This window comes from Zootoca vivipara, chromosome 3 (genome assembly GCF_963506605.1).
Source record: "Zootoca vivipara chromosome 3, rZooViv1.1, whole genome shotgun sequence".
Classification (NCBI taxonomy): domain Eukaryota; kingdom Metazoa; phylum Chordata; class Lepidosauria; order Squamata; family Lacertidae; genus Zootoca; species Zootoca vivipara.
Genome location: NC_083278.1, coordinates 29938741 through 29955732, shown reverse-complemented (window position 1 = coordinate 29955732; position 16992 = coordinate 29938741). Strand labels below are relative to the sequence as shown.

Here is a 16992-nt window from a genome sequence, read left to right as displayed (position 1 = left end):
AGACTACCACACGGAAAAATACGGTACATGAGACTTGTTCCAATTTTGTATTTTCATTAGTGATCTGATTCAAATCCCAACCTTAGTCAATTTGAATTTTGCCAGTGCTACACATCGCTGATGTGGGAGTTACTCAGAAATCATTTCCATTTTTGATTTCTAAGCATGACATGTAAAAATAATTTCTCGCTGAAATGCAGAATGCTTAATGAAAAGCACTGTGTGCGCTTGCATGCATGCACATTTTTGCAAGCGTGTGCGAGAGAGACGGTTCTCTTTTAGTTGTAGTGTCAAACAGCAGAGGGCACTGCGGGATTAATAAAACCCATTCTGAGCTTCTGTTGCTCTCGCCCACCCCTCGCTTCATGTGAAGCCATGTTGAATGAGCAAATGTCTCTAGACTGGTCTGCGAGTTTTAAATGTCTCCTTTACAGGAAATCCACTGTGTAGCACTGCAGGGTTGTCCAAACAACTGCACAATGTCCACTTCTGTGCATATGTTTAACTTTGCTCACATCGCTGAACAATGTCTGTTTTCTTTGCATAATAGATCACTATAGTCACGTGCACCTAGTATTATGAAAGGAGCAAATGATATTTGCCATAAAGGGTGTCTCTGTGCGTGATTAATCATCCTGTGGATTTGTCATGGCTTAAAACTAGCAGCTTTTGGACAAACTGGATCTTGAATGTATAAGTGGGACTTTGTATAAACTTAATTGTCTTAACAAGATGTTACTGTATGGGTTTTAGTGCTGGGTCGAGATTAGTTTCTACTTGCTTACTGTTAAATGCAGCACATTTTTTTAATTTTAAAAAGCCCACTGTTTACATTTTACAGTTTTTTAAAACTTGAAATGTGTGCTTGCTTGTATTTGAGAGCATTTTTTTGTTTTTTATCAGCTGCTGGCCTTTTTTTATATATATTGCAGACGAGCCATTACGTTCGCTTTTCTGGGCAATAGGCCCTTTTTCTAAGGCACAATAAGAATTTTTGCCCTGTAAATTGATTGAGCAGAGCTGGCTGATCTTAAGCCTTTCTGTAGTTAAACCTGATTGATGTTTTGCCCAAGTATTTCTACTGCTTCAGCCGGGACATACAATGCAGAGGTGATACTTTTTGCTCATTAATATGTGCCCAGCTGTTATGTGATCTGTTCACCATTATAAAAAAAAAAAGTATGCGTGGTTTGGAGGGCCCGTGGAGAGGACATTTAAACAGAGCGAATGAAATAACAACAATAATAATTTATTATTTATACCCCGCCCATCTGGCTGGGTTTCCCCAGCCACTCTGGGCGGCTTCCAACCGAATATTACCGGTAAAAACAATACAGCATCAAACATTAAAAACTTCCCTAAACAGGGCTGCCTTCAGTTGTCTTTTAAAAGTAAAACAGTTGCTTATTGCCTTGACATCTGCTGGGTTATGTCCGGGTTATTCAGGATGTCATAGGAGCCCACAGAAGACGGAGGATTTCCCCTTCCCTGCTCTGCAGGGTCTCAAATGCACACTTGGAACTTCCTTGGTCACTTACGTTTTGGAAGTGCTATACACAGAACAGGGCTGTTCCAGTCCTCACAGGGAATGGAACAATCTATATGCATGTGGAAGCTGGGAAGGGAAGTCTTGGAAGATCTGCATAGTATTTCCCGGGAAACCCCCGTTTTTCCTTACCGTTTCCCAGAGGTCTCCCATTCCAGCTCCTCTCCCGTTAATTTCCCTTATTTTGGTTCCTGTCGGCGGCCATTTTCCTGGTGCCGCTTTGCCCATCTATGGGCACCAGAAAATGGCCGGCACCGGAAGTCGTGTCTATGCATGTCCAGAAGTGCGTAGATGCAACTTCCGGTGTCGCTTTGCCCATCTATGGGCACCGAAAATGGCCGGCGTCGACACTGGAAGTTGCGTCTACACATTTCCGGACATGCGTAGACGCGACTTCCGGCACCGGCGCTGTCCATTTTCTGTGTAAAGAGATGGAATTCAAGGTATATGCCCCTGAATACCAATTGTTGGGGGACAATGGGGGGGAGGCTGTTGCTTTTGTGCCCCAGCAATTGGTTTCCCGGAGGCCTTAAACTGGACTGGACATAGTTGCAAACAGAATGCTGGACCAGACAGGCCCTTTGGTGTTATGTTCTGATGGGTGCAGTTCATCTGCTCTAATATTAATTGTGGTTAAGGCTAACCAGGATTTTCCTTAATCCGAAACCATGGCTGAAGGACAATGTCCCTTATGAAAACCTGGTTAAGCTTGATGGTGGCTAAACAGCAAGGAAGGGAGAACTTGTTCCCAGCGGGCAGGGGTTGCAGTAAGAGAGCCCACGTTTGCAAGGCAGGATCCCAGTTTGCAAACTCTCCACGTACAGGCAGAACTGCAAAAGGTCACACCGTGGAGCACTGAAAGATATATACATGTGCAGTCGTTTTGGCTCCTGAATGCCACAAACTCGGAAGTGACTGCTCCAGTTTGTGAACTATTTTTGGAAGCCGAATGTCCAGCGGGGCTTCCATGGCTTCCAATTGGTTGCAAGAACTTCCTGCAGCCAATCAGAAGCCGTGCTTTGGTTTCCAAACGTTTTGGAAGTTGAACGGACTTCTGGAACGGATTCCATTTGACTTCTAAGGTACGTCTGCATATCATGATGGGGGGAATATGGAAAACGGGTTCTATCAAAACCCGGCTGAACAATCAACCCAACCGCTCTACAAAATCTCTGATAAGAAAGGGAGCTCTGAATCCCTGAGTCATGAAGCTATGTTGCTCCTTTAAATGCCGAAGAAAATAGATTGGGCATGACTTCCAGATTTAGAGGATGGGGGCGAGGAATGTATGTTCCCGGTGGAAGCTTTCACCAGAGGGAGAAGAGTGAGGAATGCACACGGATCTGTCTCATACATTTTGCAGAAACACCGTTCCCTACGGCTCCACCTTCTGGGGAGCCTGCCTTGGGCTATTAGCAGCTTTCTGAGAAAACAGCAAATCTGGCATAAATATTGACACATTTATTCTTCTTTCTTCAAAATGTAAAAATAAATGTTTTTGTTTTGGGGGGGGGCAGAGGTTACTGAGAAATGTAGGGAAGTGGAAGTGTGAGGCACCCCCAGTTCCTGTTCCCTGTACTTCTTAAGAACTCAAGAGCAACTTGGGGCCCTTTTGCACATTACACAGCAGTAAACCCAGGGTTTGCTATCAAGCACGCACTTGACAGAGAACTACAGCTTTTCCTCGTGGTACAAGTTTTGTTTGAAACATGGGCCATTCAGCTCTGATGCCTTTGTCTTGGTCGGTGTAGAGAATAGGAATCCCTGCAGGTACAGTGGAACCTCGGTTTATGAACACCTCGGTTTATGAATTTTCGGTTTATGAACACCGTGGACCCATCTGGAACGGATTAATTCATTTTCCATTACTTTCAATGGGAAAGTTCGCTTCAGTTTATGAACGCTTCAGTTCATGAACAGACTTCCGGAACCAATTACACCCATGCTTCAGTTTATGAACGCTTCAGTTTAAGTACTCCGTGGACCCGTCTGGAACGGATTAATCCACTTTCCATTACTTTCAATGGGAAAGTTCGCTTCAGTTTATGAATGCTTCAGTTTAAGTACTCTGCGGACCATCTGGAACGGATTAATCCACTTTCCATTACTTTCAATGGAAAAGTTCGCTTCAGTTTATGAATGCTTCAGTTTATGAACAGACTTCCGGAACCAATTGTGTTCATAAACCGAGGTACCACTGTATATGAATCTATGAAAGGGTTCCCCAAACTTGGGTCTCCAGTTGTTTTTGAACTACAATTCCCATCATCCCTGACCACTGGTCCTGCTCACTTGGGTTGATGGGAGTTGTAGTCCCAAAACAGCCGGAGATCCAAGTTTGGGACATGCTGATTTATGGGATCAGCTGGCTTGCCTTTTCTAATTTTATGCCTTGAGAGTAACTAGGGTGGTTTGGAACTAAAATACATTTTGAGATTGTAATCTGATTTCATTTTTATGATGAGGTAAGTTTTATATATATATATATATAACTGAAGTCAGAAGCATGTAATCCCTCATTACATTATAATATGAGAGTAATTGTCCTTCAAAATTATTTAGCATGAATATTGTGTTCTGTGTACTCACCCTTATGCATGACAAGGTTGGTGATAATGGAATACTATTGATGGTATTGAAAGTGTGTGTGTGTGTGTGTGTGTGTGTGTGTGTGTGTGTGTGTGTGTGTGTGTATATATATATATATACTGAATGAGGTGTTGTTGTGTTTTTAAGGTTAATTTTTTAAAAATCCTGATTTATTTTAACCTAGTTGCAATGTATTGCAAACTTCGATTTGAGAAGCAGATGTGATCCTGCTGCCTACCCACCCTTTACTTTCATATAAACTGGTTATGCTTTTCTAAAGTGATGGTGGTCTTGCATGTTTTAATACATTGTATGCAAAATGTCACTAACTGAAAGGGTTTGACATACCTGCTGTTAGAGAGGGAATATGCGGTACGTCCAGCAAGGTTTTCAGATGCTGGTTTTAAGCCGTGCTGGTTCTAAAAACACATTGAAAGTGGTGAATTGCTTTTTAAGAAGACTTAGTAAGGTGCTGGACCAACCGCTAAATTCACCCACAGGTTTGGTCAGGCCCCGTATCATTCACAGCCCTTTCAGCAAAGAGCAGAGCTGCTACAAATACTGTACAGGAAAATTGTGCTTCTATCTGTATACGTAATACCTTATTTTATTGCACTTTGGAGCCACGGGAGTGGAGCTGGCTAGGGATGGACATGGGCATAGCCAAGGGGGTGAGGCAGGAGGGCAGCTGCCCCCCCCATTCAGGAAAAATCTATACAAGTCTGTGCAAATCGGAGGTTTGCCCCTCTAACAAAAGCCTGACCCCCCCAACAAAAATCCTAGCTACGCCCATGCTCCCACAAGTTCCCCCCCTCCCCCTGCACAGCCACTACAGTATAGTGTAAATTTAACTTTTATGCACACTGGGAAACCAACAAAATTTGTGTGACTTGCTTTATTTCGGTGATGTGGAACCAAACCCGCAAAATCTCCGAGGTATGTCTGTATTATAATGGCATTTGTTTATAATGTGCTCCATTGAATTCTTCTTGGCCATTATTTCATTACTGAAATCTGATTATTTAGGAGGCCATATAACAAATTATTGGGGACCCAGGTGGCGCTGTGGGTTAAACCATAGAGTCTAGGGCTTGCTGATCAGAAGGTCGGCAGTTCAAATCCCTGCAACGGGTGAGCTCCTGTTGTTCGGTTCCAGCTCCTGCTCACCTAGCAGTTCGAAAGCATATCAAAGTGCAAGTAGATAAATAGGGACCGCTCCGGCGGGATGGCGTTTCTGTGCACTGCTCTGGTTCGCCAGAAGCAGCTTTGTCATCCTGGCCACATGACCTGGAAGCTGTCTGCGGACAAACGCCGGCTCCCTCGGCCTATAGAGCGAGATGAGCGCCGCAACCCCAGAGTCAGACACGACTGGACCTGATGGTCAGGGGCCCCTTTACCTTTACCTTTATAACAAATTCTTACATGTAAATTAATTATCAGTTAAATCAGCTTGTCAGATAAGAATCATAATCATCATCATCATTTTATTATTTATACCCCTCCCATCTGGATACTCACACAGAAATATTTTTACTAGATCGACTGCCCGGTATTTAATGTAAGCCATTTATGACATACCAGTAGCCTGAAAGGGGATAAAAAAACCCCCAACAAACAAGCCAGCCAACTCTCTTTGGTTGTAAATAAGCTATTGATTATTTGCACTCCCAAGTAATCAAAAGTGAATATAGAAATAAGGTAACCTGTTTTGTGCGCCGAATAGAAAGGTGGTTAAGAAAGAAACAAAACTCTGTTTGGATATATTTTGTATGGGCAAATTGGAACAGTTTTACAGTTCAGCTTTTCTTGGATGAAATGCAACACAGTAACGTTGAAACAAAACAAAAAACCCAAAAAGGAGGAAAAGATGCCATAATATTGTACGCACAGTATTCATTCACGCCTCTGGTCAATCACACTTTCCAGGTTTTTGCACTGCACTAAAACCTTGCAAAAGCTGTCTGACCAGAGACAATGCAAGTCTGCCTCTATTGCCCCACTTCAAACTCACGGAAAGTCAATCTGTCCTCAATCTCAGCAATGAAGGTTGATTTTGGCATCTCTTTTTGTATATTTGAGTTCTCTCTGTTTGGCCTCTGGTTGCTGTGTGAACTTGCTCCCAATGAGTCTTCCCTTTGGTGCTTCTTTTCAAGGTAGCATTAGAAAACAGACTGCATTTTCATGGTTTCGATTTGAAATAAGAATAGCAGAGCATGTCAAACCCTTACTTTTTCAACATTCTAATTTTGCATATATAACTCTTTATGATTTTGTTGCATTCACTAGGTTTGCTGGGATGGGTAATCTTCTTAAAGTCCTTACCAGGGAAATTGAAAACTACCCACATTTTTTCCTGGATTTTGAAAGTAAGTTCAAGATTGGAACATCCTTTCCCCCTGACTTTAGGAACTGGTTGAGAAGGAATGTTTAAGCCTGATTTGCTTTGACAGATAAACATGTTCAAGCAGTGCAAATGATCTGACTCAATGCTTTCAAGATTTGTTCTCTGAGACACTTTCCTGTTCCTTTTTCTTTTCTTTTCTATTTTTCAGGAACCAAATGGGAAATCTTTTAAAAGTTCTCACTTGCACAGACTTTGATCAAGGGCCAAATTTTTTCCTTGACTTTGAAAGTGAGCAAAACTCCTTGCCTGGCTTGCATTCTTTTCTCCTATAGATAAAATCCTAATCAATTGCATGTATTGATCTACCATACAACTAGTACAGTGTATGGCACTTATACTTTCCCTGCTTCATTCTGAAAATCAGATGCTCGGTTCAACCAAAACACCAACAATATATATATATATATATATATATATATATATATATATATATATATAGGGAGAGAGAGAGAGAGTGCAAACGTTAGCAGCACTTGGCTAAAAGAACTGCCATGCATTCTGTCAAACAGCCTCTGCCAAACAACCTTCATTTTAGAAGGTATTCTTATTTTTATTGACAAAGAACAGGGCCCGTTGAGAGAGGTTTCAGTGAATCTTAGCATGGCACTGTTCAGACGTAAATTTCTTCCTTGAGTTATACTTATGGAGAGTGCAGGAGTGAGCCTCAAGGTTCCATGCTTTGTACAAGTTGGTCATTATAAGTGGCTTGTGCTGTATTCAAAGAAACTTGCAAGCAATTCCGCCCCCCCCCCCCTTTAAACTTTATTAAAATGTGTAGGAACATAGCACTGTGAAACTCTTAAAATCCCGCTGGGCAGAAAAGTGTCTCAGTATTGCCTATGGGAATAAACACCTTTTTCTCCCAATAGTTTCCAAAGGGCACGAGCAAATTTAAAGTTTTCTGATACGTATCCATTGACCCTTCAGCACTTTCTGAAGGACTTAAAATGTTTTGAATATATCTGTACTATAAAGGAAAGCACTAACTCATGGTGGGTGGATACGACACTTTTCTTGCCTTTGTTCCATGTGGAATTGCCTTTGTTCACTGTCGAATTAATGTGATTACCTCCATTAATTGCAGAAACAAAATATGGCAATTGAAGTCAACGCTCGATTGCATTCCCCTTAGCTTTGGATCTATCATCTGGTGAAATGTAATCTACTTCACACATTAATTTTCTAACCACATCTTACAGCTAATATAATCCTTCTGCTTACAGGCTAAGTGCATGTCGTTGGAGCGTTTCTTTGAAAAGTGATCAGAAAATGCATTAAAACTCCCTTCACCCCCCTAAAGATACATTTCTGCTCTGCTTGCTGCATAATAGCACTTTAAACATGGACAAGACAGGTGTATGTTGTTGTTCAGCACAACTTGCTGTGTTTCATAACTAATACAACATGGGGAAAACTTTCCGGAAGCCACTGTGTCATTTTCAACCCAGGCCCCCTACTTCCTTTTATAAGTCTTTCTTAATACCTGTATTTTCTCAAAGCTACCTGATAATTATGCATAAGATTACCTGCACTAGACTCCAGGTACCGTATTTAGCTCAAAATCCAGGGCCTTTCTGTGTCAGCCAGGTTTGTTGCTGAATGTCTTGACTCCCATTCCAAAAGAAAGAAAGAAAAGAAAGTGGGATAGCTGTCATGAAATTGAAGAGGTAGAATTGTAAAATTGTAAAATTGGAAGGGACACTGAGGATTGTCTGGCCCAGCTCTTGCAATGCAGCCATACGTAGCTGGCCCATATGGGGATCGAACTGCAGGCAAGACAAGTGGCCTAGTTAGCAAAAACTGCATTTTCCTGAAGCTCATGGTCAACATGCATCAAGAGGGAGTCATTATGGAAATAGGCAATTCCTGATGCTGCGCAATCTATGCCACATTCTAGAATGATTTTGTGTTTTAAAGGTGCATGAGAGACTCTGGTTGCATCGCTCAAGAGCACAACCCTTTTTCTGCACATTATTGAAGAGCAGCATTTGCGGTTCGAGGACCCACCCCCCCGCGAGAAATAAAGACACAGTGACACATGGATTTGAGTTAATGGGTAAAATAAGGCCACAACTTTATTGGTTAGAGCAAGTGAGAGGTATTGGCTTAGGCATTGGACACCCTAGCAAGCATGACTCCACCCCATTCTGCGGGGGATCATATAAGGTTAACACCCCAAGGGAGGAGCCTGTCGATGCAAATACAACTGAAAGCTCCCCCTGGTGTCACCGGGGGTCGTGCCACGGCCCTAGCCCCAGCAGGGCATCGGACGGGATCCACGACCGCCAGATCCCTTAAGGGGATACCCCTATAAGAGGAGGGTTGGATGATGACCACAACCAGTCCTCAAACACACCAGACAACTCCATATTCCAACGCCTAACTGCCACCCGAGCCAAGAGGCTCGCCGCCGGATGCAGCAGCAGAAAGGAGGATTCAACTGCTGCCGCGCCGCTTTAAATGCTCGCTAACCCCGCCCCCAGGCCGGCCCTATTGGCCAGCCAGAGGCTTGGCACGGCAGCAGGGATAGGCTGAAGCAGGGGGCCGATACACGCCCCCTGCGAGGAGCGGGTCCCGTCCACAAAGTCTCCCCTCCTGGATGAGGAGAGATCTTCTCAAACCGTCACACTGGCCCTGCAGCATAATTTTGTGATTAGCAGGCCCCCAGTAACTTTCAATGCTTTCAAGTGGGCCCTGGAGGTAGAAGGCTTGAAAAGTTCTGGTGAAGAGCATTTCACAAGGGAGCGTACCTGCTGAGACACCGCTCTTGGCAGCAGGACTGTGAAATGTTGTATATGTATATTAGCATTTATGTTGAGGGGTGCCATTCAAGTTGATAAGAAAACGGCAGGGTCCAGGTGGCTGGGAGGTGAGGCAAAAGCATAACCTCAGAATGAGTTAATAGAATACCAGCAGCAATTCCCAAGCACTGCACTCGAACTTTCCCTGTAGGGATGAGCGGCAGCTATATGATTTTATATGTGGGGGAGAGTGAAGGGATCCACTTTTGGACAGTGTTCAGGGGGAAGCTAAGCCACCTTCTCTGTCCAAACAGATGACTCGCCGAGTAGCTTGACCATTTGTCTCATCGTGACAAATATCAGGGAGGATTTTACACACGTCACGTGTGAATGTGCAGCAAGGAGAGGCTGTGCATCTGAGCACTGGCTGCATATGTAATAGATAGATTTAAGAAACCACATCATTCTGCCAGCCAAATCCTGATTTCCAGGGTTGCTAAAATGACGAGAGTTCAAAACCTTAGCTCAGTTTGGGCACTGCAGGCCTGAGTTTCCCTGCCCACCCCCCACCTCTCGCAGGAAGGCTTTTCTTTGCACCTGCAGTGAATTTCACCACAATGCATCTTATTAAAACTAAGGATCTCTCTAGGCTTTTTTTTTTAAGGCCTTGTACCTGCCTAAATTAATAACCAGTGAGCTGAATTTTGAACACTTCGGGCCATTTACAGCAGGCATTTCTCTCATAAAATGTGTCCTGCTAGATTTTACGGCTACACTAGAAGCCTTTTATTTGATGTTTATGAAGCAAGAGGAAAATCGTATGCAAGAGAAGCCCTTCTAGTCTACAATGTTAACAGGCCCTCTAATTCCTGATTTAGAGAACCCAGAGTGTAACAGAATGATGGCTGTTGTCAGGGAGTGCATGCTCAAAAATGTTTGATGTGGTCACTGCTTTCAGAGGACAACAATGCTGATCTACTGATCTCCTGTTTAAAAGGGAAGGGGGTACCCAGACTGAGAATAGTGTGCACACACGCCCAAAACACCTGATGCGCGCACACACACACACGCGCACGCACACACACATGCGCGCGCACACACACACAGAGGAAAGCTGGTGGAACCAGCCAACATACTGAAATCCCCCAAACTTTGGTTTCCCTGCATAATAGGTGATAATATAAAAATGTAAAAATCGTGAAAGTGCGTGTTCCACTTTTCTCCGTAACCGCTTGACCGCTTGTCCTGAAATTTTGACACAACAATCCAGGCAACTCCACGAGCGTTGTTGGAAAAGAAAATCCCTCAAATTTAACACCTGGGCAGGTAGAAACCTGCTTTTCCACAAAGTAAAACAGCGCCCTCAAGTGGCGTTATTCCCTCAGCTCCTCCTCCCACACCCCCTCCCTCCCCATGGAGTCTACGCCACACCCACAAACCCCACCTCCGCCATGAGATCCATTCACATCTCCCCACTAATCCATCCCCTCCACCCCCTACCCACCACACCACAACAAAGAGACCACTCCACAATACAACGGCAAACATCCATAGAACCAACCCTAACCCCAACAACAGCCGACCCACCGATTAACATATTTCCTAACTTCCTAACTTCAAATACCTCATGGTTCAGGACAGGATAACCCCAATCACAGGGATGACCTGGGGGGTGGAGGGAAGAGGGGACGGGATAACTAATAGATCGGAACAGGGTGGGGGGGGATTCACAAGGATACCCCTGTTTAAAAATAACACCTGTAAACCAGGGGGACTCTGAGGCTCAGGGGGATCTGAAGGGGGGCTACTACCCTCCATTTCACAGACTAACGCACAGCAACGCGTGCAGGGCCAGCTAGTAGGTGATAATATTCCACCCTTCCTCTCCTCATACAACATATAGTTTCTAAGAATAGTCACACTTTTGTCAAGTTCTGTTTAGCTTCAACAGAATGTTGCCCACAGATCTCCTCAGTTATTTGTTCTACTGACTTTTAATAATATGGTAGGCCTTCCTGTAGAGACTTAAAAAGTCGATGCAACATTACACAGCAGCACGCTCAGGACTTTGACCTCTTCCTAAACCTCTCTGGACCAAGCATCTCTTGCTCAAAATAAATATATCTTGGAACTATTTAATAATAATAAGAAGAAGAAGGAGAAGAAGAAGGATAATAACATTTATTTTATTATTTATACCCTGCCCATCTGGCTGGGTTTTCCCAGCCACTCTGGGTGGCTTACAGCACATAAAAAAATGTAAAACATTAGACATAAAAAATTTCCAGATACAGGGTTGCCTACAGATGTCTTCTAAAAGTCAGATAGTTGTTTATTTCCTTGACATCTGATGGGAGGGCTTTCCACAGGGCGGGCGCCACTACTGAGAAGGCCCCTCTGCCTGGTTCCCTGTAACCTCACTTCTCGCAGTGAGGGAACCACCAGAAGGCCCTCAGAGCTGGACCTCTGTGTCCAAGCTGAAAGATGGGGGTGGAGATGTTCCTTCAGGTATACTGGGCCGAGGCTGCTTAGGGCTTTAAAGGTGAGCACCAACGCTTTTGCTTGGAAACGTACTGGGAGCCAGTGTAGGTCTTTTAGGACCGGTGTTGTATGGCCCTGGTGGCCACTCCCATTCACCAGTCTAGCTGCTGCATTCTGGATTAGTTGTAGTTTCCGAGTCACCTTCAAAGGTAGCCCCACGTAGAGCACATTGCAGTAGTCCAATGGCTGGTAGGATAACCAGAACAGCATCAGGGATTGGAATTGCCAGATACCTGCTGAGACATCTATTCCAGTAGGCCCCATGTTCTGTTGACAATCCCTGGAGCTTCCTGGCCCTCCAGGTCTTATCATAGAATTGTAGAGTTGGATGGGCCCCTGTGGATCCTCTAGTCAAACCCCCTGCAATGCAGGAACATGCAGCTGTCCCTTATGGGAATCGAACCTGCAACCCTTGCGTTATCAGCACCACGCTCTAACCAGCTGAGCTATCCAGTGGACTTCCCACTTTACTTTTTCTACCAGTTCACCTTCCTCCTTGAAGCGAGCGATCAGCAAGAGGAGTCAGGAGGAGCAACCTCTGCATACCTTTTTGTCTTCTTCTGGGGGGGATAGATTAGGCCAGGCATAGGCAAACTCGACCCTCCAGATGTTTGGGGACTACAGCTCCCATCGTCCCTAGCTAACAGGACCAGTGGTCAGGGATGATGGGAGTTGTACTCCCAAAACATCTGGAGGGCCGAGTTTGCCTATGCCTGGATTAGGCCCAGAGGGAAAGGCAAACAAATAGGAAATAGGGGGGGGGGAGGAGCTGGGCCCATGGAGGGAGAGGGAGGCCCTTTTATCCAAACGATGCTCCAACAAAGTTCCGGAGTGAGTGTCATTTCAAAGGCTTTGAAACACACGGTCATTTCTTCCATCACTGGCTTGGGTAAGATAGGCTGAAGCATGTCAGAGATAACTGGACTAGACCGACTTAAAGTGATTTCAGTATTATTCACTGAGAGGCTAGAACAGGACCCCCTGAATCCATGATTTTTTGTGGAATCATTTGAACGGATCTGGGTCTAATATCTCCCCGGACGAGGTTGAGGAACCCTGGTCTAAGAGTAGGCCAAAGGGGAAGAAACACAGACTTATGGTGTGTTTTAAAACTGGAAAAGAGGGGAAAGAGTCGTGATCATTCATGGGTCTTAATATAGCAGGTAAGGATGAAAACAGCTTTTCATTCTGCCAAGCTATGCTTCTGCATAGATGACTAACTCTTTTATGGATTGCTGTCCTCATTTTTTCTAACTCAGAAATTCCAATTGGGAAGGATTGCAGCCAAGATCCCCCCCCCCGGGGTTTGTTGTTGTTGTTGTTGTTGTTGTTGTTGTTGTTGTTGTTGTTAAATGGATCCAACTTATCTTGTCTCAGTGGAGTCCATGATATCTTTTGACATGGAATTTGCTGAAATCAATATATATACAGTGGAACCTCGGTTTATGAACACCTCGGTTTATGAATTTTCGGTTTATGAACACCGTGGACCCATCTGGAACGGATTAATTTATTTTCCATTACTTTCAATGGGAAAGTTCGCTTCGGTTTATGAACGCTTCAGTTTATGAACAGACTTCTGGAACCAATTACACCCATGCTTCAGTTTATGAACGCTTCAGTTTAAGTACTCCGCGGACCCGTCTGGAACGGATTAATCCACTTTCCATTACTTTCAATGGGAAAGTTTGCTTCAGTTTATGAACGCTTCAGTTTAAGTACTCTGGAACGGATTAATCCACTTTCCATTACTTTCAATGGAAAAGTTCGCTTCAGTTTATGAACGCTTCAGTTTATGAACAGACTTCCGGAACCAATTGTGTTCATAAACCGAGGTACCACTGTAGTTGGTTTTGGGGTTTGATGTTTTGTTTTAATGTAAATACATTTTCCATGAGGCATTTTTTGATGGGGGTGGGTGCAGCAGTTTTAATCCTAGTTACACTGGAGCTAAATACTAAAGCATAGATAGGGAAATCAATGAAGCACCGCCTGAATTGTCTGCAACATAATAAAATATGGATCAAAGGGCTATTGTACTGCAAACCACAGGAGTGCATAGGCTAGCTCTATTTGCAGCCAACGTTTCTTAAAATAATATTTGCTTTTTATCTCACCTAGATGCTCAGCCTACGGATGGAGAGAGGGAAATATGGAACCAAGTCAATGCTGTATTACAAGATTCGGAGAGCATGCTTTCAGACCTGCAGTCCTACAAAGGAGCTGGACAGGAAATTAGAGATGTGCGTTAAACCATACTATGGCACACCAAAACAAAACCTGAGGAGGGAAAAATTAAACACTAGTCTGCAATATTTCTTTGCATACCCAAGCAAATACATACAATATTCCTTTTCTCTTTTTTTAAATGGTCATACAGTAGTTATGTGAAATTAAAGCTAAAAATGACAAGAATTTTCCTATCCACTGAACAAATCTCTTCTGGAGACGACGGTTATCAATGCAATCAGGCTACTGAACGAAGTCAAGAACCACATTGAAACTTGTAGCAACACTCCTTAGGATACCAAATTAAAAACAGATTTTCTAGATGTGCCTGTGCACGGATATATCTGCACACAGAACACACGATTATGTGTATCTCCGCATGCATGTGGTGTGGATTATGTTTACCCCTGCATGCGGGCGAGACAAGATTGCAAAGAGCTTTTGCGAAGGCTGTTATTTATTAATGACTCCGGAGATGAATGATGGAGTCTGAGGACTACATGTTGGCTGAAAGGTTTCCAGTGCTAAATGGTGCAGCGTCAAAGATGGACTTAAAAGCGGCTCGGCTTTTGGTCTGTGTGTGGCGTTTACAAAACCTCTTGAACGGTTTTGTTCTTAATTTATACGACGCCTTCCGTGCATGAAGTGTTACGGAGTAACATGTGCAGAAAATAAACCTCTAAGTAGGTTCTTGCCCCAGCGAGCTTGCAAGCTTCTTTGGGGGCACTAGAGGCAATCGAAGGGAGGGGAAGGAAGGAGAAACAGGGCTGAATCAGATGAAATAGTTGGAATATCTTACAGGAACAGAGGAAGCTGTTGGGTGATTGATCCATCTTGACTCTACTAACTAGCAATGGCTCTCGAGAATTTCAGGCAGGGGACATTCCCAGCCCTACCTGGTAATGTCAGGAATCAAACATGCAACACTGATGCTCTTCCACATCCACAACTATGTCCCTCCCTCTAACTTAGTTGTTGACACCTGTCTGTCTTGAGAGAATAAGAGTGCACCTCTGGAGGTGAAGTCAAGCCCCGAAGGGACCTCCCTGGAGCAGAAGCCTGGACACTGTGTGCAGAGGTCCTGGGCTGCCCAGATTGACAAGATGTGGCCTGACAAAGTCTTGGCCTGATGTGGTCCAAAGGATAGCCGAGCAATACGTTTGGCACCAGCTTGGCTGCAGGAGTTGCCGGAAGGAGGCGGACAAGGCACCATTCAACTGTCTTAGGGACTCTACTCTAGATTTGTGTAGAGTTCATTCCTTAGCCTTTTCTTCTCGCAAAGATATCTGGTGAGACAGCAGATCCAAGTTTTCCTTCTGCTAGATGGGCTACCGCTTGAGGTTGACAAGCCACATCTGCCCCTAACTTTCCGTTCTTGTTATACAAACATCATTTTGAGATATTTTATATTTAAATATAGAGGCAAACAGCAAGTCCTCTTTTTTGTACTTTGCCAGCCTCCTGATGTTGATCAAGGTATCGTCGTTCTTTTCCAGGCAATACAAAACCCCAATGATATCCAACTTCAGGAGAGAGCCTGGAACTCAGTCTGTCCTTTGGTTGTGAGGTTGAAGCGGTTCTATGAGTTTTCTCTGCGGCTAGGTGAGGATCTGCCTATTGTTTCCATGCAGCCTTTCCCAACATGCTGCCCCCAGCCAGGGTGGCCAGTGGCCAAGGATTATGGGAGCAGCTGTAGTCCCAGCAACATCTCTGGAGGGACCACAGGTCAGGAAATCTGGTTTAGTGTGTTGCTGAACAATTCTCTGCTCTGCTGTTTCGACGGTGGTATTTGGTTCCTTCTGCCCTTTGATGTATGTCTTGCACTCAGAACGAAGCAATTGTGTGTTCCCCTGTCCTTCATTTAAAGCAATGTTTCCCAAACTTTGGTCTCCAGCTGCTTTTGGACTACAACTCCCATCATTCTTAGCTAGCAGGACCAGGAGTCAGGGATCATGGGTATTGTAGTCCAAAAACAAGTTTGGGAAACTAACCTTAGAGGCTTATTTTTAACTTTTAAAACCTCTTTGATATCTTTTGTAATGGGGCTGTATTGCCAGACGTCTGTAAGCAAGAGACTGATACCTCTCGATCATCATTTGGTGAAGAAAAAGCAAATAAAGATGCCCATTCCACTAACGATATCATACCTTTAAAAAAAAATCTAATTCATTCATTACGTTTCCATATTGTAGAGTTGGAAGGGACCCCGAGGGACATCTATCCCAACCCCCTTCAGTGCCCAGTATGGGGCTCGAACCCACGACCCTGAGATTCAGAGTCTCGTGCTCTGCCGACTGAGCTATCCCAGCAATCCAGCTCAATTAAGTTGATTGGCTTTCTTCGCCCAGAAGTAACTTTTGTTAAGTTTTGCCATGTGTAAAAGATATTTGCACATTTACATGGTTGAGGGAAGGCCAAACAGTTAAGTGTTTTTCTAAAAAAGTTAATGAGTCTTGTGCTAGAAGAAAACTATGTTTGCATGTTTGTTTGAAACACTCTCTTTTTAAAGAAATACGAGACATATACCTGCCATTTCACTTGTTATTGCTTCCCCCCCCCTTCTTCATCTTCAGAGAAAGCACTGCAGAGTTTACTGGAATCCTTGACATCCCCTCCCTATGCACCAACTCAGCACTTAGAGCGAGAGCAAGCCCTAGCAAAGCAGTTTGCCGAGATCTTGCATTTTACTCTCCGCTTTGACGAACTCAAGGTTAGGACGCGGGTGGGATGGTCAGCTAACACATAAAATGTTTAAGGGGCTTTTTTGGGTTAAGGACATTGGAAGCTTGTTTTTCTTGATTTTTAATTCCCCCCCCCTTTTATTTTCGTACTAAGATGAGAAACCCCGCAATACAGAACGACTTCAGCTATTATAGGAGGACGTTGAATCGCAACAGAATAAACAATATGCACGTAAGTGAAACGTTGTCGCTGCTGCTGTC

The 16992-nt window shown here is 44.1% G+C and overlaps 1 protein-coding gene and 1 non-coding gene across 10 annotated transcripts in view; one reads left to right on the top strand and one right to left on the bottom strand.

Moving 5' to 3' along the window:
* The window catches only part of CYRIA (CYFIP related Rac1 interactor A), a 65108-nt gene that overhangs the window by 40902 nt on the left and 7214 nt on the right, over positions 1–16992 (top strand). For 2 of the 9 annotated variants that reach the window (XM_035109815.2, XM_035109814.2), the window contains 5 exons: positions 6422–6501; positions 13943–14064; positions 15547–15652; positions 16624–16760; positions 16886–16963. In XM_035109815.2, the coding sequence (XP_034965706.1) occupies positions 6432–6501; positions 13943–14064; positions 15547–15652; positions 16624–16760; positions 16886–16963 (513 nt within the window). In that variant the 5' untranslated portion in view covers positions 6422–6431. The other 7 variants (XM_035109817.2, XM_035109816.2, XM_035109812.2 and 4 more) reach the window with 6 other exon arrangements.
* On the bottom strand, positions 16287–16359 carry TRNAQ-CUG (transfer RNA glutamine (anticodon CUG)). The gene has a single exon. It is a non-coding gene; the product is annotated as a tRNA-Gln (tRNA).